General features: G+C 47.0%; 1 protein-coding gene across 1 annotated transcript in view; it reads left to right on the plus strand.

The window, feature by feature from the left end:
- The window catches only part of SPPL3 (signal peptide peptidase like 3), a 144504-nt gene extending 123853 nt beyond the window's left edge, over positions 1-20651 (plus strand). Inside the window, exons 6-11 of the mRNA XM_069081616.1 lie at positions 1447-1559; positions 14973-15079; positions 16180-16343; positions 16845-17044; positions 18875-18984; positions 19495-20651. Of these exons, the coding sequence (XP_068937717.1) occupies positions 1447-1559; positions 14973-15079; positions 16180-16343; positions 16845-17044; positions 18875-18984; positions 19495-19566 (766 nt within the window). The 3' untranslated portion in view covers positions 19567-20651. The remainder of the gene's footprint in view (positions 1-1446; positions 1560-14972; positions 15080-16179; positions 16344-16844; positions 17045-18874; positions 18985-19494) is intronic.
- Positions 20652-24427: the final 3776 nt, after the last annotated feature.

Genomic DNA, 24427 nt, shown 5'->3' on the forward strand with positions numbered 1-24427 from the left:
ACAAACATTTTTCAGAAGAGCTAAAAGTATTTGCAACCATATGAAAAGAGAATGCTCCAAGGCAACAATAATAAGAGAAATGCAGATCAAAACAACCTTAAGGTCCGACCTCACAATTGACAAAAATGGCAACAGTTGGTGTTGGAAGATTTGAAGAAAGATAGATGACATTGTTGGTAGAGCTGTGAAATGGTACATTTTGGAAAGCAATTTGATTTGATGCAAATAAAGTCATTAAAATTTCCCTGTCCTTTGAAGCAGAGACTGAGTTCATACCTCAAGAAAGCTCCCCAATATGTCAGAATATTTATAGCAGCCTTTTTGGTGATAGCTAAGAATTGGAAACACAGAGATGCCATTGATGGGGGAATGCCTAATGCAAATTGTGATCCATAAAGGTAATGGAATTATGAGAAATGATGTATGTGATGCATACAGAGAAATACAGGGAAGATCCACATGAACTGATACAGTGAAGGAACCAGAGCCAAGAACCCCATACATGCAGTGACAGCGGAAAGGGAAAGGACGCAGGAAATCAGGAATCAGTATAACAAAAGCACAGCTGTCAGGTAGGCCTCAGAGAGGAGACACCCCCAACCCACCCCCATAGAGGTACGAGGCCCACAGATGGGGACACATCTCTGCACTCAGTGTCTCAGTCAGTTGTGCTGACTTTTTTTTTTTCCCTCTTAAAAAAAAATACTGTCTGAGGGCAATAATTGGGATAATTATAATGATATAAGAACAAAAAATTTCAATAAAACTTACTTATTTGTTCTCTTGGTTCTGTTCACTTCACTTTGCATTAGTTCCTATAAGTCTACCCAAGTTTCTCTGAAATGGGTCCCCTCACCATTTCTTACACACAGTAGCATTCCATGACATTCATATGCCATCATTTTTTCAGCCGTTGCCCAGTTGTTGGACATCCCCACAGTTTCTAGTTCTGTGCCACTACACGGGGGGCTGCTGTAAGTGTGTTTGTGTATGTGCTATCGCGGTTACTCAGGAGCAGTCCCAGACTTTGCTCCAGAATGGTGGCAGCTGCTCCAGTTGGGCCTGCCAGGCTGCCCATAGCCCCTCAGCAGCTGCCAGTTTGCACCGTGTGTTTGGTGGACTGATCTTACTAAGGCAAATTAATTTCTAGGACTCGGTTGTAGAACAAGAGTGTATTTTTCAGTGTGACCTGTTAGGCTTAAAGTGACTGCTTTGTGCTTCATAAGCTCTTAGCAAGCACTTTTTTACTTGTTCATTCATGAAAAGTACCTTCATTGTTGACTCTCCGCAGACAGACTCTTGATAGCTGAGGTAGTTGAGCTGAAGACCCGGCTCTCCTGGTGAGATTCCTCACTCCGGAGATGGTGCAGGTCATTTGGGTCACTGTGCTGCCTGTACAGCATCGTGCTCCGTCACTAATCCGGCGTGCCGCTGACTTGGTTGCAGGATTTCCTTTGGCTGCTGTGGACGTTTCACTGCTGCAGAGCTGCTCTCCTTCTCCCTCTCGGTCATGCTTGTCCTCATCTGGGTTCTGACTGGCCACTGGCTCCTCATGGATGGTGAGTAGTTGGAGTTTGTTGCCTCTGCTGGGCTTGATGAAACAAGAATTGTTAACTAGGCTTGTTGACTTTTTCGAAAACCTGAGGAATTGATCCTCTAATGTTAGCACAATAAAGTGGGGTGAGTTAGGAGACTCAGAGTCTGTATCCTTTTAGATGATTTCTGGCTAACAGAGGTCATTCTCAGACTCCTTTGGGATGTATTTTTAGCCACTGCAATATCCTTCATGTAATGTGCCAGATGTTTGAAGGCCTCTGCGCTTCTGACCCTGTTACATTCTGGGGGCCCAGCAACAGTGAAGCTCCAGGATTCAAACTGGATATGGATTAAAATTGTGCCTCACCCTGCTGGTTGCTTGACCCCCCCCTCCCCCCTCTCCCCCACCCCTGTTTCCTCATCTGTAAAATGGGGACAATAATAGTACCTGCTTCTCAAGGTTGTTGTGAGGATCAAATGAGAAAATATGTTTGCCAAGCTCAAAGTGTTTGGCAAATGCTTGATGCTGTTATTACTATTGTTTTTGGGTTTGTTTGTTTTTTTTGCTTTATGGAGGGGGCAAGGCAGGGCAGTTGGGGTTAAGTGACTTGCCCAAGGTCATATGGCTAGTAAGTGTTAATTATCTGTAATGGAAATGCAAATTTAAAGATCTTCCCTGCCCCTAGGCTAAAGTGCACCTGGAGCCTGGGGTGGGAGGCTTGTTTTTCAGTAGATACTTTTTGATTGGCCAGTGGGTCCAGAAGGTTGTTATATTCTCTGAGCCAGGAGAAGGCTATATAAACCCTGATCTGAGGCTTTGTTTTGGGGCTCACTTTGAGAAGTGTTCTGTGATTTGATCAGATGAGACTCTGGGAAGCCGTTGTTGAGAGCCCCCCCTCAGCTTTGAAAAACCCAGATGTTGATTTGGTGTGGATGTAATGGTTGGACAGTTTGGAAACCTGTCTATTTGATAATTCTGTCTGTATATTCTGAAGTTTGGGGTGCTGACCTTTTTCCCCTGAACTAGGTAAACGATACATATTTGACCGATTAAAGTAAGCTTGTTAACCCATTTTGAGTTGCTTTCCTTTAGCAAAGCAGACCTAAGAACCTGTGTTGGCAGCCACCCTGGGGAAGTTTGGGGTGCTCGCTGCTACAGTATCTGAGTTCGAATTTGAACTTGGGTCCTCCTGACTCCAGGGCTGGTGCTTTATTCACTGCACCATGTAGCTGCCCCTGTTATCACTATTGTTGATGTTTACCTTAAATTATGCTTCAACTATTTGGAAGCACAGAGAACTCCATTTCATCCCTCACCCTCTTCTCCATACAGGCACACTGTAAGGCATAGGACAGTTACTCATCAGGAATGTTGCTCTCTGCTCTCCTCTGATGTGCTCTTGTAGCAGAGCCATTGAGATTGTCTCCAGAAGTTCTCAATAACATGTGTACAAGGAGCAATTCGGGCGTCTCTCCTTGTACCAAAAAAAATGTTCTGGAATGAAGTTTAGCTCTGAAGTGGATTTCAGTAGAGCAGATTCTGTTTTCTCAGTGACTTCTACCCTAGAATCAAAAATATAATCTTGTCCTAAAAATTCCCAGTAATGGTTGAAGACCCTAGAGGACTGGCCAATTAGTGAGGAATTAATTCTTCAATGAGTCAACCCCTGGAACAAGGAACAACACAAAATGGCCTTCATTCATGTGCTGATCCCTTTTGTTTCCACAATGATGGTGACAGAGAATTAATAAGAGAAGTGTGCCTCTAAACTGTCCTGCATTTTCTCCTCATACGCAGCAAACTGCTGAAAAGGGTGACAAAAGATAGGTATGGTCCGCATTGAAGGGGCTGTGAATCCACTTAACCCTTCTTAAAGCACTGAAGTGTTCTGCAGGTAAAGTAACCAGAATGTCTATACCCTTTGTCCCATGGTTTCCATTGCTAGGCATATACCCCAGGGAGGAAAAAACATGGGCCCAATATAAATCAGTATTTATAGGACACTTTTTTGGTATGAGGGGGGAGGTGTCAGTGCCTGTGCCTATTGATAGAGGAATGAAAAGAATTGTGGTGCATGAACAGAGTGAGATATGTTATTGTGCTACAAGAAATAATGAGCCTGATGAATGTGGAGAATCCTGGAAAGACTCACATGAACTGATGAGAAATAACAAAGATAAGTCTGCAGTGATTACCACAGTATATATAGAAAGAATAATAACCACAGAAAGAGTCAGTAGTGAATGTTTTAAAATGGCAAAGAACTGACTTGGCCTCAAACAAGAAATATGAGAAGGCCCCTCCCAGTGAGCCGTCATACCTCACAACAGAGAATAAAAAAAAGAAAGAGAAGGAAAAGCAGTTTGGCAAAACCAGCCAGCCCATGAACTGGGTCTGTGATAGTCTGAGCAGTACTCTGCATCCTGACTGTACCCCCATCTCTGCAGGAGGAAAGTACATTTTTGCAGTTCTTCTCTAGAGCTAGATGTAGTCATTATGATCACACAGGTTTCTATTTTGTCATTTTCTTTTTTCCATTTATATTGTTGTCATCATAGATATTGTTTTCCCAGTTTATTTCATTCATCAGTTTATGTAAGTATCTTCTTTGAATTCTTCATAGTCTTACAGCACAGTAATGTTTTTTAATAATATTTTCCCCAGGGGGTAGAACCAAAATGGCAGAGTAAGAGCAGGGACTTGCTTGAGATCTCCCCAAACCCCTCCAAATACCTGTAAGACTCTAAACAAATTCTAGTGCAGCAGAACCCACAAAATGATAGAGTGAAACAAATTTCCAGCCTAAGACAACTGGGAAGGTCAGTGGAAAAGGTCTTTTGCACCAGTGTGAGAGAAGAGTGCAGTCCAGTGTGGACCGTGCTGGCACAGATGGGGTTGGAGCAGACCTAGGGGACTGAATGAATCACTGACAGCTGGGGTGGTTTCCAGGTTTCAAAACCCACAAATGCCAGAGACAACTTAGAAGTAGGAAAGCTCTGTCAGACCTGGAGGAGAGAGGAGTAAGGTCCAGTCCTAACCCCAGCCCCAAGGTGTCTGTGGTAGCACAGTGGCAGTGACAGTGGCTGCCACAGATGGTGGGGGGATTGAGCAGCTGATCAAAGGGGCATTGCAGGGGATCTCTTTGTTGCTGCTGAAGCAGGATCCTCTTGCTTTGCCTGTGCTTGGATCTGGGTCCCAGTCCTGGGTGGTGGTCTTAGGGCCCACAAGCAAGGAGCACTGGCACAGCAGAGCTTGTAGCAGCAGTGGAGAGAGAAACCTCAGTTCCAAGGCAGAAAAAAGTGCTTGTGAGCATTCAGCAGACCAAAGCACACATCAGGAGAGGAGTAAATACCTCTCCTTTGATCACGTAACCTTGGAAGAACTGAAAATCCACAGGTTTTTAGAACTATCCTGAAAACAGCTGCACAAAACTCCTGAAGCTTGGGACAGTGCACTTTCCCCACTAGAATCAGAGACCTACCTACCTTAACAAAGAGCTAAAAACTCAGGTAATGTCTAGGAAAATGAGCATACGGGGAGGGAAGGGGGTCAGATTATAGAATCTCATTTTGGTAACAAGGAAGATCAAAACGTATAACCAGAAGACAATACAGTCAAAGCTCCTACTTCAAAAGCCTCCAAGAAAAATACTAATTGGTTGCAGGCCATGGAAGAGCTCAGAACAGGATTTTGAAAACCAAGTAAGAGAAGTAGAGGAAAAATCAGGAAGAGAAATGAGTGATGCAAGAAAATCATGAAAAAACAAGTTAACAGCCTGCTAAACTAGACCCAAAAAAAATGCTGAAGAAAATAACACCTTAAAAAATAGACAAACTCAAATGGCAAAAGAGGCCTAAAAAGCCAATGAGGAGAACACCTTAAAAAGCAGAATTGGCCAAATGAAAAGGGAAGTCCAAAAGTTCACTGAAGAAAATAATTCCTTAAAAATGAAAATGGAGCAAATGGAAGCTAATGACTTTATGAGAAATCAAGATATTATAAAAGAGAATGAAAAAATAGAAGACAGTGTGAAATATCTAATTAGAAAAAACAACTGACCTGGAAAATCCAGAAGAGATGAAATTTTAAAATTATTGAACTACCTGAAAGCCATGATCAAAAAAAGAGCCTAGACATCATCTTTCAAGAAATTCTTAAGGAAAACTGCCCTCATATTCTAGAATCAAAGGGAAAGTAGATATTGAAAGAGAATCCACCGATCACCTCCTGAAAGAGATTCCAAAGGGGAAACTCCTACAAATATTGTAACCAGATTCCAGAGTTCCCAGGTCAAGGAGAAGATATTGCAAGCAGACAGAAGGAAATATTTCAAGTTTGTAGAAACACAATTAGGATAACACAAGATATAACAGCTTCTACATTAAGGGATTGGAGGACTTGGAATATGATATTCCAGAGGTCGAAGGAGGTAGGATTAAAACCAAGAATCACCTACCCAGCAAAACGAGTATAATACTTTGGGGGGGGAATGGATATTCAATGAAATAGAGAACTTTCAAGAAGACCAGAGTTGAAGAGAAGATTTGACTTTCAAATACAAGAATCAAGAGAAGCATGAAAAGGTAGACAGGAAATAGAACTCATAAGGGTCTTATTAAAGTTTGGCTGTTCATATTCCTACATGGAAAGATGATATTTGTAATTCATGAGACCTTTCTCAGTATTAGGGAAGTTGGAGGAAAGTGTGTGTCTGTGTGTGTGTGTGTGTGTGTGTAGATAGATGTAGACAGAGGGCACAGGGTGAGTTGAATATGAAGGGATGGTATCTAAAAAATAAAATTATGGGGTGAGAGAGGAATGTGCTGGGAGAAGGAGAAAGGGAGAGATAGAATAGGGTAAATTGTCTCATGTAAAAGAGGCAAGAAAAAGCTTTTACAAGGGAAGGGAAGGGGAGAATGTGAGAGGCAATGGGTGAACCTTATTCTCATCAGATTTGACTTAAGGAGGGAATAACTTAATTGGGTATGAAAATCTTACGGTACAGGAGAATAGGGGGGATAAGGAGGGAAGGCATGATAGAAGGGAGGGCAAATGGGAGGAAGGGGTAATCAGAAGCAAACTCTTGTGGAGGGACAGGGTTGAAGGAGAGAATAGAATAAATGGGGAAGTGGAATAGGATGTAGGGACTACAGTTAGTCTTTCACCACATGACTGTTACGAAAGTATTTTGCATGACTACACACGTATAACCTGTATTGAATTGTTTACCTTTCAGTGAGGGTGGGTGGGGAGGGAGGAAGGGAGAGAATGTGGAACTCATGTTTTAAAAACAAATGTTAAAAATTGTTTTTACATGCAACTGGGAAATATGACATACATGCAACAGGGTATAGAAATCTATCTTGCCCTTTAGCAAAATAGAAGGGAAAGGGATATGAAAAGGGGAGGGGGTGATAGAAGGTAAAACATAATAGTAATAATTTCCCCAGTTAGATATAAAGACAATTTTTAATATCCATTTCAAAAAATTTTTACGTTCCAAATTTTCTATCTCCCTCCCTCATCTCTGCCCTCCCTGAGATAGTAAGCAGTTTAATATAGATTATACATGTTCAATCATGCAAAACATATTACCATATTAGTCACATTGTGAAAGAAGATACAGACCAGAGGGGCTGGGGGGAACATGAAAAAAATACAGAAAGTGAAGAAGAGTCTGCTTCAGTCTGCATTCAGACTATAGCCAGTAAAGCTCAAGTTAAGTGGGCAGCTTCTGGCTTTGGAGAGGGAAAGGACGAGCTGAGCTACCCCCAGCTGGGTCCCCATTCAGCCAGCTTCAGACTCCATCAGTTCTCTCTCTGGAGGTGAATACTGTTTTTCATCTTGAGTCCTTTGGCATTGTCTTGCATCATTATATTGCTGAGAATAGCAAAGTCATTCACAGTGGATCATCACACAGTATTGCTGTTACCCAGTATTACTCTTTCACATTTATCTGCCATAATAGATTATCTATTCCCTATGCACATCTATTTTATTTACAATTCTTTGCTGGTGCAGAAGGTTCTAATACAAATATTTTGATATATAACGGGATCTTCATCTTTGACCTCTGTGACATTAATGTGGACCACATAAGTAGTGGTATCTCTGGAGCAAGGCATTTGGGCATTGGTGACCTTTTAACATAATTCCAAATTACTTTCCAGAGCCAACCTGAACTATTTAAGCTATTGATACTAAACATATTAGTAACTACTAACTGCTAGATACTAGAACAATTAGAGTAATATCCAGAAGTTAAACCTTTTTTTAATTTTTTTTGGAGGGCAATTGGGGTTAAGTAACTTGCCCAGGGTTACACGGTTAGTGTGTGTGTGTGTGTGTGTGTGTGTGTGTATGTGTCCTCCTGACTCTGGCACCGCTGCTTTACTCATTGTGCCACCTAGCTGCCCCTTATTTTTTTTTTTTGCCTTTAATGTGTTAATTGTCTGAGGCTAGAACCGAACTCAGGTCCTCCTGACTCTGGGGGCCACCTAGCCGCCCCATCCAGAAGCTAAACCAATGTAAATCAGTTGCCATAATGAGACCAAAAGAAACTAAAAACCACCTTTGCCATCATCAAACACCTGAGCTCCTTGCCAGAGGCAAGGTTCTAGCAGTCAAGGGAATAACTCATTTTAAATATAAGCTAATTGTAAATATCTTATTAAGGATGGTTGAAGATTATAAGCAGTATTGCTTCATAAGTAGAGAGAAACATTAAAGGGAGAAACCAACTGAAAGAAAGTTTACCCAAGTGAGCAAAATGTTCCTGAGGGTGAAACTTGGAGGATGAGAGGAAGACAGGAGGAGAAGCAGGGCACAGATGTTTGTAGTCACCAAGGAGAGCAGGACCCCACTCCATTCCCCTGGTTAGTCACCCCAAGCATGTTTGCTGCAGCAGTGGCCATGGCAGCAAGTGGACCAGACCCGCTCTAGGCAGAGCGTGACTAGGCTGGAGGTGACCCCATTGTCAGATGTTGAGGGATCACTTCCCAAAGTAATTGAAGGAGCAAAAGATCCCACAGGTGTTGGGGGGGACGGATCTTTCACCTCATTACCCCAAAAGGCAGCCAAGAAAACATGAGTAACTGCTGGCTTCTGTGTCTGCTTTCCAGTGATAGAAATAAAAAAGCTTCCAGAGGACTTGCTGCATATTCAGAGAGGGCATCCTTTGGTGAGGGGCTTAGGAAGGAACAGGCAGGTTTTCATAGGCATCATCCTTCATATTCTTGGCAGAACTATGTAGAAAATACCAAATCCCACTTTGTTGGCTATTAAAAAGAAAAAAAGAAATGCTCCTTGGTGGCGTGTTATTGGAAAGTCTGCCCACGGGGTATCTCCCATACAAATGTCAGAATTGTACAAGATTTCTGGAGCGATGGCACAGAGAGAGCCTTTTTTGAACAGTGTGCCCTGGCTGGTCATATCCTGGCCAGAGACACGGACAGGCAAGGACTGCTCCTCGCTGGCTATGAGAGTTCCACAACAGTGTCTGGAGCTCCTGCCGGGAGTCCTCTAGACAGGCCTGTTTGGAAATGGCTTTAGGTGGGTTTTTACCAAACCCAGAATGTCGCAATAGCTAGTCAGTGAGATCTAGGATCGTCCTAAGAAGTGTGGACTGACTATTCATACAGGAAAAGCGTAGTGGGTGAAGTGCCTGTTGCCTAAACTAGAGGTGTGATTGGGAAATGTTTAACTAAATAAATGAAAATTAAATAGAACATAGGGTGGATTTGTGGTTTTCTAAGTCACATCCATTTCCATTTGAGTGTTTCACCACTGGCCTGCACTGTCATGTTGGGTTGAATAAACAGCCTGTACAACTCGTCTGCATTAAATATATCTTGGACAATGTAAGTTAGACCCAGAGTTGGATAGGCGAGCAACAGCAATCTGTGTTACCTTTAGAAAATTACAGAGGTCTCTTAGGATTCTTCCTGAAACAAAGGCCGTCCAGTCAGCTCTGCCAAATGCTGTACAGGATGCCCCAAAGTCTTGCCACCATTTTTAATAAAACTTTAATAATTTCACAAGTGTAAAATATACTGCAGACTTGCAAAAAGCAACAATAAAAAGTTGTAGTTATTTTGGTTTTTTAAAGACATGCCAGTTTACTTTTGTGAATTTTCAGCAAGACTGGGGCCCCTGTGCACGTGACAGTTTCTGGCTGACGCTTCCTCCAGCCAGTAGCTCAGCCACTTCAGTCACCCAATCTTTGTCCAGTAGACATTTTCTCCTGGGGTTCCATCCAGCTATGTGGATGCATCAAGACTTCATTGTTTGGATAATCTTAAGACTTGGATTGCACATGCCTTCCTTTCATTGGCTGAGCAGCAGCGCCACATAGAGCAGGGGACGTTCTTAAAGGACGGCACTAAGACTTTTGGGACACCCTGCCTTTGTCTCTCCCAGGCTCACCTGTCAGCCATCCTTGCAGCTGCTGTAGCTCTTGTCTTTTGGCTGTTTATAATGAGTCTGTTAATGTTCATATGATTGTTTCTCCAGTTGTGTTAGCACTGGTAAGGCTGTTATTCTTATGACGTTGCTTGGTTGCAAGACATTAACACTGTGTTCTCTGATGTATTGAATATTGGTATCCCACAGAGGGCAGTGGAAAGCTGCACAGTGGTAGCCAGTGTGTTACAAATAGGGAATTGTGAATTAGGAAAGTGATCACAGAAATGCATGCTTGAAAAAGAAGGTGAGTTAAGACTAGGAGTAGATGCTCTAAGTCACCAGTCATTGGAGGAATGCCCATTAAAACAACTCTGTAGTTCCCCTCACCCCCATCAGACTGGCCGGTAGAGATGTGAGCTGGGCCAGCCGGCCTGAAAAGTGGCTAAGCCCTGTGCCCTCCAGAGGGCAAAGGAGCCACAGGCACAAAATCTTTAGAGCAGCGCTTTGTTGTGATGGCAGAGAGCTGGAACAGGAGCTGGGGAATGGGAGTGTGAATGGCATGAGGTCGGCACACAGCAAGATTGAGCTATAGGCCAGAGCCTGTAGGATGGGCAGGCAGGCAGCCTGCCATCTGCATCCCTCCAAGGTGTGTTGGAGCGGGTTTGCTCTGCCTGAGGGCTAATTAAGCTCTGAAAGACAATGGAGAAGCAGGTTTTGAGTGAGAGCAGTCCCATTCTTGCCAAGGTTCTGCTTTCAGACTGTTAAGGTCCTTCCATTAGCCACCTGCCATACATGGCTTATCTTTCCAAGTAGAGTTGCCCCATTCCTGAATGTGCTGGGTCAGTCCTTGTCCCACTCCAGCCCAGCTGACTCTGGCAGGAGCACAGCACCTGTCCTGAGCCCTCGCCCCGGGCTCCTCTCTGTGCTCACCTTGGAGAAGTAGCTCTGTGTTGCAGTTCACACTCGCTCTTTCTGGGCTAGTTACTTCTCCCTCTCGCCCCCCGGATCAGCATCTGTCCTAAGGTTCCTTTAGCAAATGATGACATTTTAGTTAATGCTTTCTTTAACCTTCAGGCAAGCTGATATTGAAAACAGTTTCAGACTTGTTTCCTTTAAATATATAATCTGATTCTAAACTTAATGCATAGCAGCTACTTTTTTTTTTTTTAATTAAGAATTCACATTTCGGGGCGGCTAGGTGGCGCAGTGAATAGAGCACCGGCCCTGGAGTCAGGAGGACCCAAGTTCAAATGCAGCCTCAGACACGTAACACTTACTGGCCATGTGACTTTGGGCAAGTCACTTAACCCCACTTGCCCTCCAAAAAAAAAGAATTCAAGTCCATGCGTCAAAAATCTAGGCACTGGAAGAGCCCCTGCTGCCATTCAGTATCTAATAAGGTGAGGCTGCAGTACTAGACTCTGCCGGTAGGTGCCACGATGTAGCACATGTTCTAAACTGGCATTTTAAGTTTCAAATTATATGAAATTATTTATTCTGTACATTTTTCTCTAAACTCCAGATTCTACATGCTAAATATACTTGTAACTGCCTGTACCTCTTAAAAAAAAACAGAACTTTTTAACTATAGCATTAAATATACATATATACAAAATATACATCATGGTACAACAGAAAGTTAACCAGGTCTCAAGTATGGATTCCTTTCCTCCCTCTGGAATGAGAGGTTCTCATTCTCCAAGGTGTAAAGGCCTCTGGAGGCTGCAAATCTTGTTCCAGGTACTTTGTTCTAGCCATGTAAAGGAAACAAGATGTGGCATTCCCCCACAGAAGGAGAGGGCCCTTCATGGTGGTGGTGGTATTAAATTAATGGTGATGGATTCTTTAGGAGTTCAAAGGAGCGAGGGGGAACAGCCTTTGAGTTGGGATTCAGGCAGTTCCTGATGAGATGCAGGAATTGGTATCAGTCATGTTCCCTGGATGATACTGCCTCCCCAACTTTTCTTTGTGACTCAGGTAAATGGTGTCAGCCTCTGTGTTCCCTAGGTTATGTGGGGGTCCAGGAGTGAGAACTGAATGCCCATTAGGAGCAGTCCTTAAAAGATGTAGAGTTACTGGCAGTCCACATTCCCTAAATTCTGAGAAACTCAGAGCCTGTAACTTCCTATAGAAATTTTCATTGGCTAAGGGTTCCTATCCCAGGCACAGGATCAAATGTATTTTTCCCTCACAGCTTGTTTATTGGAGTAACATTTGATGTGGATTTGACTTACTTTCTTCCTGAATGACAATAATGTATTTTCTGGTCATAATTAGGCAAGTGCTGAAGTACTTATGTCCTTGGCATGGGAATTGTCTTTCTAGGCTTCAGTGACAAGGAGTGCACCCTACTGGAAGCATCATTGTTGAATGAGGGGTTTTTAAATTCCACTTGTAACTGAATTAGAAGCTTGATCTAGCCTAGACGTTTTGACAGGTGCTTTTTGACCAGATAAGGGCAAGGCTTTTACGTGTCTCCTTAAAGTTGCAGCATCAGGGGGACACGTCAGATCTCCCTTTTGCCCTGCTGTGTGATAGGGTCTCACATCCAGGCTGTTGTGCTGTCCTGGGCAATAAGCCTCCTTTGGTAGTGTGGGGGGGGGGGTCCTGCGTGAGCTTGGCTGGGATGGCATGAACTAAAGGCTGAGGAAGCATCTACTTGTGTTTGCTCTGACAATAGCAGGACTGGAAAGGGCTTCGGCGTGGTCTGTCCCCAGCTCATCTCTGCCAAGCCCTAAATGACTAACTAGTCATGTAGCTTGTGTGCAGCCTGTGATGAGGCAGAGCTTATCTTCAGAAACTCGGTCTCTGAACAGCTACATTCTGGCATGTGGTCTTTAAATGCAGGATATATCCATAAGCATTTAAGTGCCTACTATGCACCAGGCTCCCTGCTGAGCTCCAGGGATACCAGAAGCAGCAAAAGATACTCCCAGGCGACTAGGTGGTGAAGTGAATAGAGCACCCTACCCTGGAGTCAGGAGGTCCTGAATTCAAATATGGCCTCAGCCACTTAACACTTATTAGCTGTGTGACCTTAGGCAAATCACTTAACCCCAATTGCCTTGCCCTCCCACCTCCAAAAAGCAAAAAAAAAAAAAAAAGATACTCCCTGCCCTCCTGGACTGTACAACGTATGAAGGAGGAAGTGGGATAATAATTGAGACCCTTTAGTGAATACTTATAATTCCAGTCCTTAATTTTCCTCATCAAATAGCATTTATAAAATTGTTTGGTGCTATTCTAAATGCAATACAGAGTTATGCCGTTTTACTTCTTAACTGTCAGAGGACTTTCATCTAAGGTGCGTTCATGAAGGGGATAACGATGACCTTCATCAGCGAGTGAGACATCCAGGAACGTGGTCCCGAGTTTGAATCTCCAGCACTAGAGAAAGTTGTCTTTCTTGGTGTATCCAAAGAGCCACCCACCAGGCGGGTGAATGTTTTAGGAGGGAATTTTTCATCTCTGGGCCCCTTCTCAGGCTCTGTGCTTATTTTGCGCTGGGTCCCTAATGGAATAGAGAAGCAGTGTGTCTTGGAGGAAAAGCAGTGTGGTCCCGGCTTGGCGATGGCCCAATTAGCAAAACATTGAGGCTCCTGGGGAAGGCCTTAGGAGCTCCAGTGAAGATGATCGTGATGACCTGAAATACGGCATAGGAGGCTTGACGCCAAGTTGAAAGTGGATGCAAAATGTCTAGTTTGGAAGGTGGGTGAGTATCAGTATTGCCTCCTACTGTGGAGAAACTGGTCAGGTCGTGGTCACTGAGAAGAGCCACGGCTCTGTATGGTGAGCCAGCCATTCATGGCTGGGAAAGTGCCGTGTGTGCACTTAACGCATCGCCCACTGTCTGTCCCTCTGCCCTGTCAGTGGGAGCACATCAGGCTGCTGAGCGCTGTCAGAGGGGACGGCTCCTACCTGCCAGGAGCTTCTGTTGTGGGGTGGCGACGAGGACAGCCAGGAGTGAGGGCTGGAGAGCCCTTGTAGCCGGGCTGAAAGGAGGGGGAGCCTTCAGGGAGACTGCCCTGTGTCTACATTCCTTCCCTGCCACCCGGCTGCACTTGCACCTGGCTGCGCTCTGCACCCGGCCCATCTGCTCCTGCCTTGGTTTCAGCTGTTTCTGCTGCTTAAGGCAGCTGGGCTTGGTGCCTATGTTCCCTGCACTGTGTTTTCTAAACAGTATTGATGTGAAACGATTATTTGTGTGTTACATGTGTGTAGCCAAGTATTTCTGTTCCCCAGAGTGAGTTATCACTGGGCCTGTGCTTAAATAGATGGGTTGGTGATAATTATCCCTTGTCAAGATGTTCTTGACGTGTTTATGATCCAGCTAAGGAAGCTCTTAGCCACGTCTGCAGCAGTTGGGTGTAGGTTTTCCCCTTGTGACTGTGAATGCAAGAGTCTTTGAGGTGCCATATTGAATAATAAGGGGCAGCGAGGAGGCACCACAGTGCACAGAGCACTGGTCCTGGAGTCAGGAAGGAAGACTCCTCTTCCTGAGTTCTGAGTTCAAATCCGGCCTCAGACACTTGCTAGCTGGGTGACCCTGGACAAGTCACCTTACCCTGTTTGCCTCAGTTTCCTCATCTGTAAAATGAGCCGGAGAAGGAAATGGCAAACAATCTAGGTCAGACACTACTGAACAGCAATAAAATGGAATGATAAGAAATTGTTCTTAACAACGTGTTCACATTCCACGTCCTGAAAAGTTTCTGTTCAAGTGCTCCGTGCAGCTGGGCTCCTAGAACATAGGCAGCTGACAGCTGGCGGCAGATTGGCACAGAGCAGCGAGTCCTTGAAACTCGTGGTGCTGGTGCTTACTTTGGGTTTGACATTAAAGGAGGCTTTGAGCAAGGGCGCCTCCTTGGGAAGGAGGCCTAGACTCTGCTTCTGAGTCTCCTCCCCATTTTCCGTTCTGCTGATTGGCTGAGGACTTGTAAGTGTTGGAGAGATGCGGCCAGGGCTCCCTGCACAGCCTCCCTGGGCACCTCCCGCCCCTGCCCAAGCACTCACTGCCCCGCTTCTCTTTCAGCTCTGGCCATGGGCCTCTGTGTGGCCATGATCGCCTTTGTCCGCCTGCCGAGCCTCAAGGTCTCCTGTCTGCTGCTTTCAGGCCTTCTCATCTATGACGTCTTCTGGGTAAGTCTCCCTTTCCCTGAAAGCACCTGCGGCAGTCCTTCTGCGTCCTCCAGCTGAAATTGTCCCCAGAACCGAAGCCCAGCCCTTTGAGCTCCGAGAACCACACGGGCAGAAGGTGTCCTGAGGCCTGCAGGGAGGACTCAGGGGCGTCTGGGGCACTAGGGCCTGTTTGAACTCTCCTAGACTCTTGGCAGGTGGGAGCCAAAGTGAAGTGGGGCTGAAATCTGCCTTTTGATGAAGGAAGGAGGAAGGAATGGCTGGTGGTGCTGAGCACTGTATGGTGGTCCTCACACTGACCCTGAGAGGAGGCCCTGTGATTATCCCCATTTTACAAGGGAGGAGCTAACGCAGCTAGCCAAGAAGGGTCTGAGGGCAGATTGGAACTCAGAGCTTCCCGCCTCCAGGCCCAGCGTTCTGCGCACTGTGGCACCTCCTAGCTGTGGCAGTTGCCCTAAGAGGCTATTTGTGGAAAGAAGTTCAGAATTTTTAAGGACCCACTTATGGCAAAAGTTTTCCCCCACTTGTCCTCACTTAAAATACATAGACATATGTGATGCTATGCCAACCATTACTTTTTGGCAAAACCATCCCAAACACGAGCCAAATGCCCCCCCACCCCCTTGACCTCTGACTTGGCTGGGACCCTCCCTGCTGTTCAAACCCTGTGTGTGCCCCTGCTGTGTGCATTTACTTCCTCCAGGAAGACAAAGGTCCCAGGGATCAGAGACCAAGAGCTAAAAGGAGCTTCATTCAACACTCCCATCTTGGTTTAAAACAAACTTTAGAAGTCCTATGTCCCTAGCTATGTATTTCAATAAATAAGGGATCACATTCCGTTTGCTAAGCTGTGAATGATGCTAAGCCTCATTATGATGCCCTGTGTGATGGCCCGTGGGTCACTTTGTGCCTGTAGAGGGCATTGCTTCCTGTGATGGGTTTCACCAAAAATCACATTTTCATGGAACCAATTAACGTCCTGAGGCAGGGCACACCTTTAGACTGGGAGGGATCGAGATCCCTCAGAACACTCAAATTGTTTTTGATGGAAGAGAATGGGAAAAACTGAGCACCATCCAGTGTGAAATCCCTCTCTGTTCCAGGTCTTTTTCTCTGCCTACATCTTCAATAGCAACGTCATGGTCAAGGTGGCCACCCAGCCGGCCGACAACCCACTGGATGTCCTGTCCCGCAAGCTTCACCTGGGCCCGAATGTGGGCCGAGACGTTCCTCGACTGTCTCTTCCTGGAAAACTGGTGTTTCCAAGGTAGGAATGCTGTGTTTGGGCTCACAAACACCTTCTGTGCAGTTAATGCTGGCAGCAACCAGAGCTGGGGACGCGGACGCTGCCCTTGAGCAGACTGTTTCCTCACTTTGATTCTCTTCTTTTGCCCATAATTATCTGATCTCAGGGCCAGGCCTTTGCTTTTCCTCTCCAGGACACTGTGACTCCATCATTCCCATTTCACAGATGAGGAACACTGACTTAAGTACCCAAAGTAGTGAACTGGGTGCTTGGTGATGAAGGGCAGGTTTAGTGCTGACAAATCCTCCTGAAGGGAATTAGCCTTCCTCTTCCTCCTCCCCCCCCCCCCCCCAGCAGCACCAGCCCAGCCCAGGGACAGCCCCCACGGGCCCTGGTCTTCAGCCTGTCACAGAGGGCACAGCAGCAGAGCTGCCTCTTTCCCTCCCGTTCTGCTGCCGCGGCAGGGGGCAGGTCCAGCCTGGGGCCTGGGCTCCAGCCCTCGCGGGCTTTGTCGCTCTCCAGCTCCACAGGCAGCCATTTCTCCATGCTGGGGATCGGCGATATTGTGATGCCGGGTCTTCTCCTGTGCTTCGTGCTGCGCTATGACAACTACAAGAAGCAGGCCAGCAGTGACGCGTGTGGGGCGCCGGGCCCAGGGAACATCTCGGGCCGCATGCAGAAGGTCTCCTACTTCCACTGCACCCTCATAGGCTACTTTGTAGGTAAGAAATAGCAGCTCTGGGCTCGGGCAGAGGAGCTCAGACCCGTGGGCTCCTTCACATTTCCTCCAGTGGGACGTGGGCCCGACAGGTCATTGACGGCCAGGGCACCTCCAGCTCCCAGTTCTTGCCAGCACTTTCCCTGTGCCCAGGGCTGCAGGCAGAGCTCCAACCCAGATCTTCCTGAGCCCTAAGCCAACTCTAACCGCTGGACTCCATTGCAGCAGAATGCTTCCTGCCTGGACTAGTAGAATGGCCAGCCCATCCCCCAGCTTTCTCCCTTAACTGTGAATGAGAGGGTTTACTCCTTGGTGCCAGGACAAGCATCAGCCTGGGGGCATGCTGCTGCAGGGAGGAGGGTCAGATCAGTGAGCTGCACCGGGGACCAGCACAGTCCCAGCGTCCTGTGTCTTGAGAGGCACGGCACGTGACGGAGTGTGTTTATGGGGAGGTGTGATCATTGTCCACCAATTGACTGCAGTCCTCCTTTAGGAGAATTCCGTGGATGGCTGCTGGAAAAAAAGTGCTGATTTTTATTTTAAAACACCTCTGTGTGTTCCCAATCATCTCCCCAAGTCAGTAGTCGAGTCGAACCAAACAGATGCACAGGTCTGGCCACATCTGTGAAGGCGGGCCGTGTTGCTCTAGCCCACTGCTGTCTCTTTCTCTTTGCCAAGGGATGGCCTGGGGAGGCACACTGGCCTCAGACTTCAGAAGTCTTTCAGGAAGTTTGCTTGATGTGATCACAGTGAGCTTGTACGTGTGAGATTTCTTTAACAAAATTCTATACATTTACCCCCAGAGAAAAGCAGTACCGAGGCCTGGCGCTGTCTTTACAGGCTGTTCATGCAGAGGGCCCACCACCAGGTCCAGGTCACAGTATTTCCCTGGTAGCACGGGGGGAGAGGGGGAAGCCCTCATTTCACCAGCGTCCTGGCGCACACAAAACTAATGTTCCCCAGAGTGGGCCCAGTGGAGGAGAGATGTACTTGGAAATGAAAACCCAGGGGCCCTTCCCCAACTAAAGTCCTTACAGAGAGGACTGGGAATGAGGGCAGATGACTAACCAGCCAGAAGGGAAGTCCCGGGGACCTCCTTCCAAACTCCACTCTCCTTCTGTGAGGGAGGGCATGGCAAATGAGGAAACTGAGATTTTGCAGGCAGGGAAAGAAGAGCTTCCCCCAGGAGTCAGGGCCTGGGCCGCTGGTCTTCCCTGACATTTCCCTTGGGGCAACTTACTTTGCCTCTTGGGCCTCAGCTTCCTCATATGTAAAGTGAATGGAGATATCTGTGAAGCTGTGCGTGGTTAAGTGACTTACCCAAGGTCACACCACCAGTAAGTGATGGAGCCGTGGACTTGAACCCAGATCTTGTGACCCTGGGTCCACAGATCTTTTCCCTAAACCTCAGGGATGGAAGCAAGAGTTGAGACCAAAGCCAAGGCCAGGGTTGAGATGAGGATGTTAGTGAGAAATTGAAAAGAGGCCCAGCAGATGGCCTGGGTGGAGCCATCCTAAGGCTGGGCCCCTCACCTGTTCAGTCACTTCCTTAGGCTGAATAAGATGGACCATAAACCCCAACAATTTAAGATAACCCCCACATCCAGTAGAAAAGTTCCTCGAGGGGCAGCCAGGTGGCTATAAGAGCACCAGCCCCAGAGTCGGGATGACCTGGGGATCAAATCCAGGCTCTGATACTTAGCACCACACCCAGAAATAACTGGCCGTGTAACCTTGAGCAAGTTACTTAACCCCGATTGCTTTAAAAAAAAAAAAAGTTCCTCGAGGCTGAGGCTGCTGGGCAGGCACCTTCATCACCTGTCTCCTCTCGTAGGCCTGCTGACTGCGACAGTGGCATCTCGGATCCATCGAGCGGCCCAGCCTGCCCTCCTCTACTTGGTTCCGTTCACCTTGTTGCCGCTCCTCACGATGGCCTATTTAAAGGTGAGACCCCCTCCCGCATTGTTTCTGGCAGCCGGGGTCCACACAGGCGCCTGCCTTCCTCCCCCTGGGGATCCCAAGGAGTGTTGATGGACACTCTTTGGGACTTATTTTAAAAGAGGTAACCAGTCCTCAAGCCCTAACAATATTCTTGGTGTTTTTTATCTAAACTTTGCAGATATTAGTTTGAAACTCTGAATTTCAGGAATAGAATGAAATCTTTGTCTTATTGGAGTGTAGCTGTGGGCAGAGGGGGAGAGCCCTGACCAGAGACATTACTGAGCACAACCTGTAGTAAGTCTCTGGTTGTGCTTGGGAAGACCTAAGGATGTGTCTTTAAATGAAGTGTTTTGCAGTCACAGATTACAGTGAGTAGAATTTGGACACCATGCACCAGCTTCTTTGCAAAAAGAGTTTGATATCCTAGACTAGAACCAGAAGGAACTGGGGAGGTGTTTAGCTTGCACTGGGAGCAGTGGACGTGTAATGACACCAAATGTCATCCTTTCCTAGGGCGACCTGCGCCGCATGTGGTCTGAACCTTTCCACTCCAAGGCCAGCAGCTCACGGTTCCTGGAAGTATGATGGACCAGCCAAAAAGTGACCAGACCCTGCTGGGGTCCTCCTCCCTTGACTCGGTGGTTTTGTTCTCTCCCAGAGCGGTCCTGGCCCTCAGAGGTCCTGGCCTGGGGTGCTAGTCTGACCTGACTTTGCAGTGAAAAAGGGGCTGAGGCTCCAGAGACCCTCTTTGGTTCCTTTCTCACGCACATGTGGAATCGGAGCCGCCTGGTGAAGCTTCCGTCCTCCCCTTCCCTGTTTGTATGGACCTGCCCGACTGTCCCTCGGTGGGGGAGGCGGGGCCTGGACAGCAGCAAGGAGCCATCGGGGAGCCGTGGACCAGACCTTCTTCAGGGAAGCCCCCCCTCCTCCCCCCAGGACGGGGCTCCCGGGGGGACAACCCGAGACGACAGAACTTCTGTCACGAGAACCTCTTTTGGATTGATTAAACCTTTTCTGTGGCATAAAATGACTTGTTAAATCCACAGACACATGCAGAGTGACTTCTTACAGTATACTTATAAGAATTTGTTGTAATGAATTACATTTCCACCCAGATGTCGTGTTGGCAGTGAACAAGGGCACGGTTTTTATACATGTACCGCGTGTTCCACACACAGCTCTCTGTATATGCGTGTGTGTGTACATATATGTGCATGTATGTGCACAGATACATGTGTGTATATATACACATGAACCAAGAGAAAGCTCTGCTGTGCTCGAGCCGCGAGCAGACAGGTGTGTTCGCTGTGACCTGGAGTGCAGGGCGGCCTCTCCCCTCCCTCCTCCAGTCTGGCACCAGCCGTGATGCCCTCGGCGTAGCAAACTAGGGAAGCAGACGTCTGGACCCCGCGGGGCCCCTTCTTGTTTTCCTCTTCACAGACCTCTCCCTAACCTCTCCTGTTTTTTAGTCGTCTCTTCCTAAACCAATGCATGTATCATAGCCGCAGAAGTCTTTGTGCTTTCTGATCAAGTGATGTACCACATGTAAATACATTTTTTCTATTTTCTATTTTTTTTCTATTTTTGGCATTTTGTTTCATTAGTATTCTGTATTTTCCATGCCCTCACTCCTTAAAGAGGCAAAACAACAAAACAAAACAAAACAAAAACCTGTCTTTTGTTGTTGTGACCCTGGGCCAAGTGTGCCTGCTGTGACAGCTTTGTCCCTGGGACTCTGTTAAAATGTGGACTTTTCTAACCGAGCAGTTCTGGGTACGTTATTTTCATGACTGGAAAGGACTTGTTGATGTCTAAGCCAGAGCTGCTGTCTCCTGCCTAGCCTGGAGGGCCAGGAGTGTAGGGTGAGGAGGTCAGGCCCTGACAGCAACTGTTGCCCAGTGTTTGTGGAACTGCTCAGAGATGCTATCCGTCAGCATGAGAGCAGGGGACAGGATCCAGAGGTGCCTGATGTTTCTCCCAGCCATCTTTGCTCCGGCTGTGTGCTTGGCAGGAATTTTTCCATTACTCTAAATAACCCTTGATGTAGCTCAGAGAGAAGGGGCTCACCTGTTTGTGTGGGCACGCCATTTGGAGTCTTATGGGGCCTCAAAATATCTTCTTCTGCAAATCCTGCTGAATTTTACAAACACAACTTTCCTGGGTTTTCTCGTGCTTAGCTTGGCTGTCTGACACTTGCCTCCTTCACCTGTTAGAGAAGGTTGGTAGGTATTAAGCTTAGTTCCAGCTGTCTGCACGGGCAGTCTCCTTCTGCCTGGGCTTGGTCAGCGGGGCCTGATGAGTGAGTCTCCGAGCTCAGCTCTTGTCCACAGAACTGAAGCAGAACACCTCTGATATAGACTCCCTTCTCTCCACTTACATCCACTCCCTTCCACTCCATACCTGGGTGGATTTGGTCCAGTTGTTGATACAGAGAGAGTATGTTAATTTGTCAGGAATTCCAGGGGATCGTGTGGTTTTTTAGAGGGAAAAGCAAATGGAAGAATTTGTCCCTTAAATGTTCTACCATTTATTGGCCATTTGGCCTTTAGGGAGGAAAGAGGGATAGCTTGGGTGTCTTCCCAAAGAAACCCCCTTCCAGAATTTAGGAAGTGTCCTCCTGGCTTTAGAGTTCCATGGGATTCTCTGTCCATCTTCAGGACTGGTTCTTTCACATTTCGTAGTGGGTTTTAGATAGTATCTATCATTAGGACCGTTTAGACTCTAGAACAAGTTTTTCTATTGGCTTTGAATAGTAGGTGTGGATACAGTAGAAATGGATTTGGAGTTTCAAGGACCTAGGTTCAAATCTTGACTGCCATTTTCCTACAAGATATACTTGTCTGTGGACAAGTCACTGAACCCCTCTGGGCTTTGTCTATCTTCTTCTATAAAATAAGAGCCCAGGTTTAGACCTTCTGTTCCCAAATCTATGATCTCATTATCCTAATCCTGAAGATTAACCCAACATTAAATGGAAACAGAAGGAATTGGACTTTTGACCATCCTCCATGCTGTGCTTGTGCCCTCGGAGAACATACTGTCCAATACACACTGACCAAGAATCTTCTGCAAGTGACCATCCAGCCTTCACTCAAACACCTCTAATGAGGGGCGACTCACTGCCTCCCAAAGCAAGCTATGCCAGTGGGGGACCCTTCCCGTAGCCCACCGAAAACGCGGGATGAATAACGGTGCTCCCAGGCCAGCTTCAAGGCCTCTACCCACAAGTCTTATGGAGCAAACAGCCATCTCTGCTTCCTTCAGGCCCCACTGTGCATCCCAAGGTTGCCTCAACTCCTTGAGCTTACTGACCTCTGCCATCTTTGTGAAGTTGTTTTTTCAAGCCTCGTGTAAGACCTCGATCTTTATTTCAGCTCACTTTTGTCATCTCTTGCATTGCTGTCCTCCCCAGCTTGGTGGTCACCATCCAAGTATTACCTTCTTCACAAAAAGCAACTCCCTGATCGTTCCTTCCGGTGCCCTTTAAGAGAAATTCAGCCATCCATTTGGTTCTCCTTTAACCTTCCCTATCATCCCCAGTTTGCTCTGGGTTTTAGCATTCCAAACACTATTCTTAGAGGCCTGTCAGTAGTCGACTTTTTTTCTTTTTGGAGGGGGGAAGGGAGGGCAATTGGGGTTAAGTGACTTGCCCATGGTCACATGACTAGTAAGTGTTAAGTGTCTGAGGCTGGATTTGAACTCAGGTCCTCCTGACTCCAGGGCCAGTGCTCTATTCACTGAGCCACCTAGCTGCCCCTGTGGGATTTTTCTCGGCACCAAACCTGGTGCCTTTTCTTCCTTGGAAAGTAAGTCCAGGCACATTTTTTAAACTTTAAAGTTAGAGAAGTTTCTACCTGTGTTCATTTGATAAACACGTATTAACCACCTACCAATTGTCCAAGCATCCATCAAGCCATCCTCCAGCCTCTGCTGTACATTTGGCATGAAGAAAAAGAAATAATGGGAGAATCAGCTTGCTGTGGGCCTGAGCTTCCCAAGACCTGGAGGTCTTTTTTGCTCACCTTTCCCCCTAAATGGCTCCTGCAGAGGAGAACATGCTTGACTGAGTCAGAGAACATGGGTTCAAATTCTGGCCCTGCCTCTTTATACCCCAGTGACCAGAACAGGCCTCTTCACTTCCCTATAAATAAGGGGACTGTGCTAGAAGAACTCTGCAGCCCCCTTTGATAGAGGTCATCTCATTCCTGGGATTTTTTCCCCTCTTTTGTATACTACAGGCAGCTCAGTGGCCCAGAGGATAGAGGCTGGAAGACTCATCTCTCTCAGTTCAAATTCAGCCTCAGACACTTCCAAGCTGTGTGACCCTTGCTAAGTCACTTAACCCTGCTTGCCTCCGTTTCCGACATGGCCAACTACTCCAGTATCTTCACCAAGAAAACCCCAGATGGGGTCACCAAGAGTTGGACATGATGAAACTCCTGAACAACAGGACGTGGGATTCCATCAACTAGGAGTTAGGGCATTTGCCTGCCAAGGGGTGGGGTTTTTGCTGTGAAAAGCAGGAAGTGGGAAGGTGGTTTTCCCAAGAAAAAAGATGGTCTTGGGAGGCTTCCCTGGGACCTCATAGTAGCCAGAAGTAACTCCAGTGTGGCCCTGAGAAGGCCAGTGAAGAAAGGCCTCAGATTCTGCCTCGGGGCACGTCTCTCCCCTCCTTCCACTAGGACACATTCTGCTGTGGCCACTGACAGGCCCCAGAGGAGACCACCTGGGTGCACCGTTGGCACCAAGCATTAGCCTTTCCGAATTAGGTACTTGGTGCCAGTGAATTTCTTCAGATTGACCTTCGAATTGCATGAGTCATGTAGCCCTGAGTGATGCTGAGAGACTTGGACTGAAACCCCAGGGAGACTTACATGAGTGGTGCTCTTGGCTGGATTTCACGGGGCAACACATGACAGACCAGCAGCCAAATTCACTTAACTGGTCTAAGCTATGCGAGTGCTGGATTGGAGGTCAGAAGTCTGTTCCTCGGCTTCCCTCTCTGGAAGCCCTGCCCCAGTCCAGCCTAGTCCACATCCTCACTATGCAGGCACCACCAGGATTTCTCCTGTGTCCCATCTATGCCACCCCCTCTGGCAGATCCACCCAGTACTGCACGTTTCAACGGCATGGTGCCAGCCAGAGTCGCCCTGACCTGGTACCTGGCTGCTCTGCCCCCATTGTCCTACCGGCACTGCTTCTATCCTGGTGTTCCGAGCTTAGGAAGCTACAGTTCTTATCATAGGGAAATTCCAAATCCCCAAGACCTTGTTTCCTGATGCTATCGTGATTCCTAGTGAAAAAATCAGCTCCTTCCTCGTAAGAGTGTGGCCGGCCCTGTGGAGAGACCAGAGGGAAACCTTTACTCTGTCTTCTAGGCTCAGACTAGCTGTGGCTATAAGCCAGATGAGCCAGGGGCTCTTGTCGGGATCTCCAAATAACCTGG

Source organism: Petaurus breviceps, unplaced genomic scaffold, assembly GCF_028583685.1.
Source record: "Petaurus breviceps papuanus isolate PSGF00001 unplaced genomic scaffold, PetGlider_PUasm1.0 99, whole genome shotgun sequence".
Taxonomy (NCBI): Eukaryota; Metazoa; Chordata; class Mammalia; order Diprotodontia; family Petauridae; genus Petaurus; species Petaurus breviceps.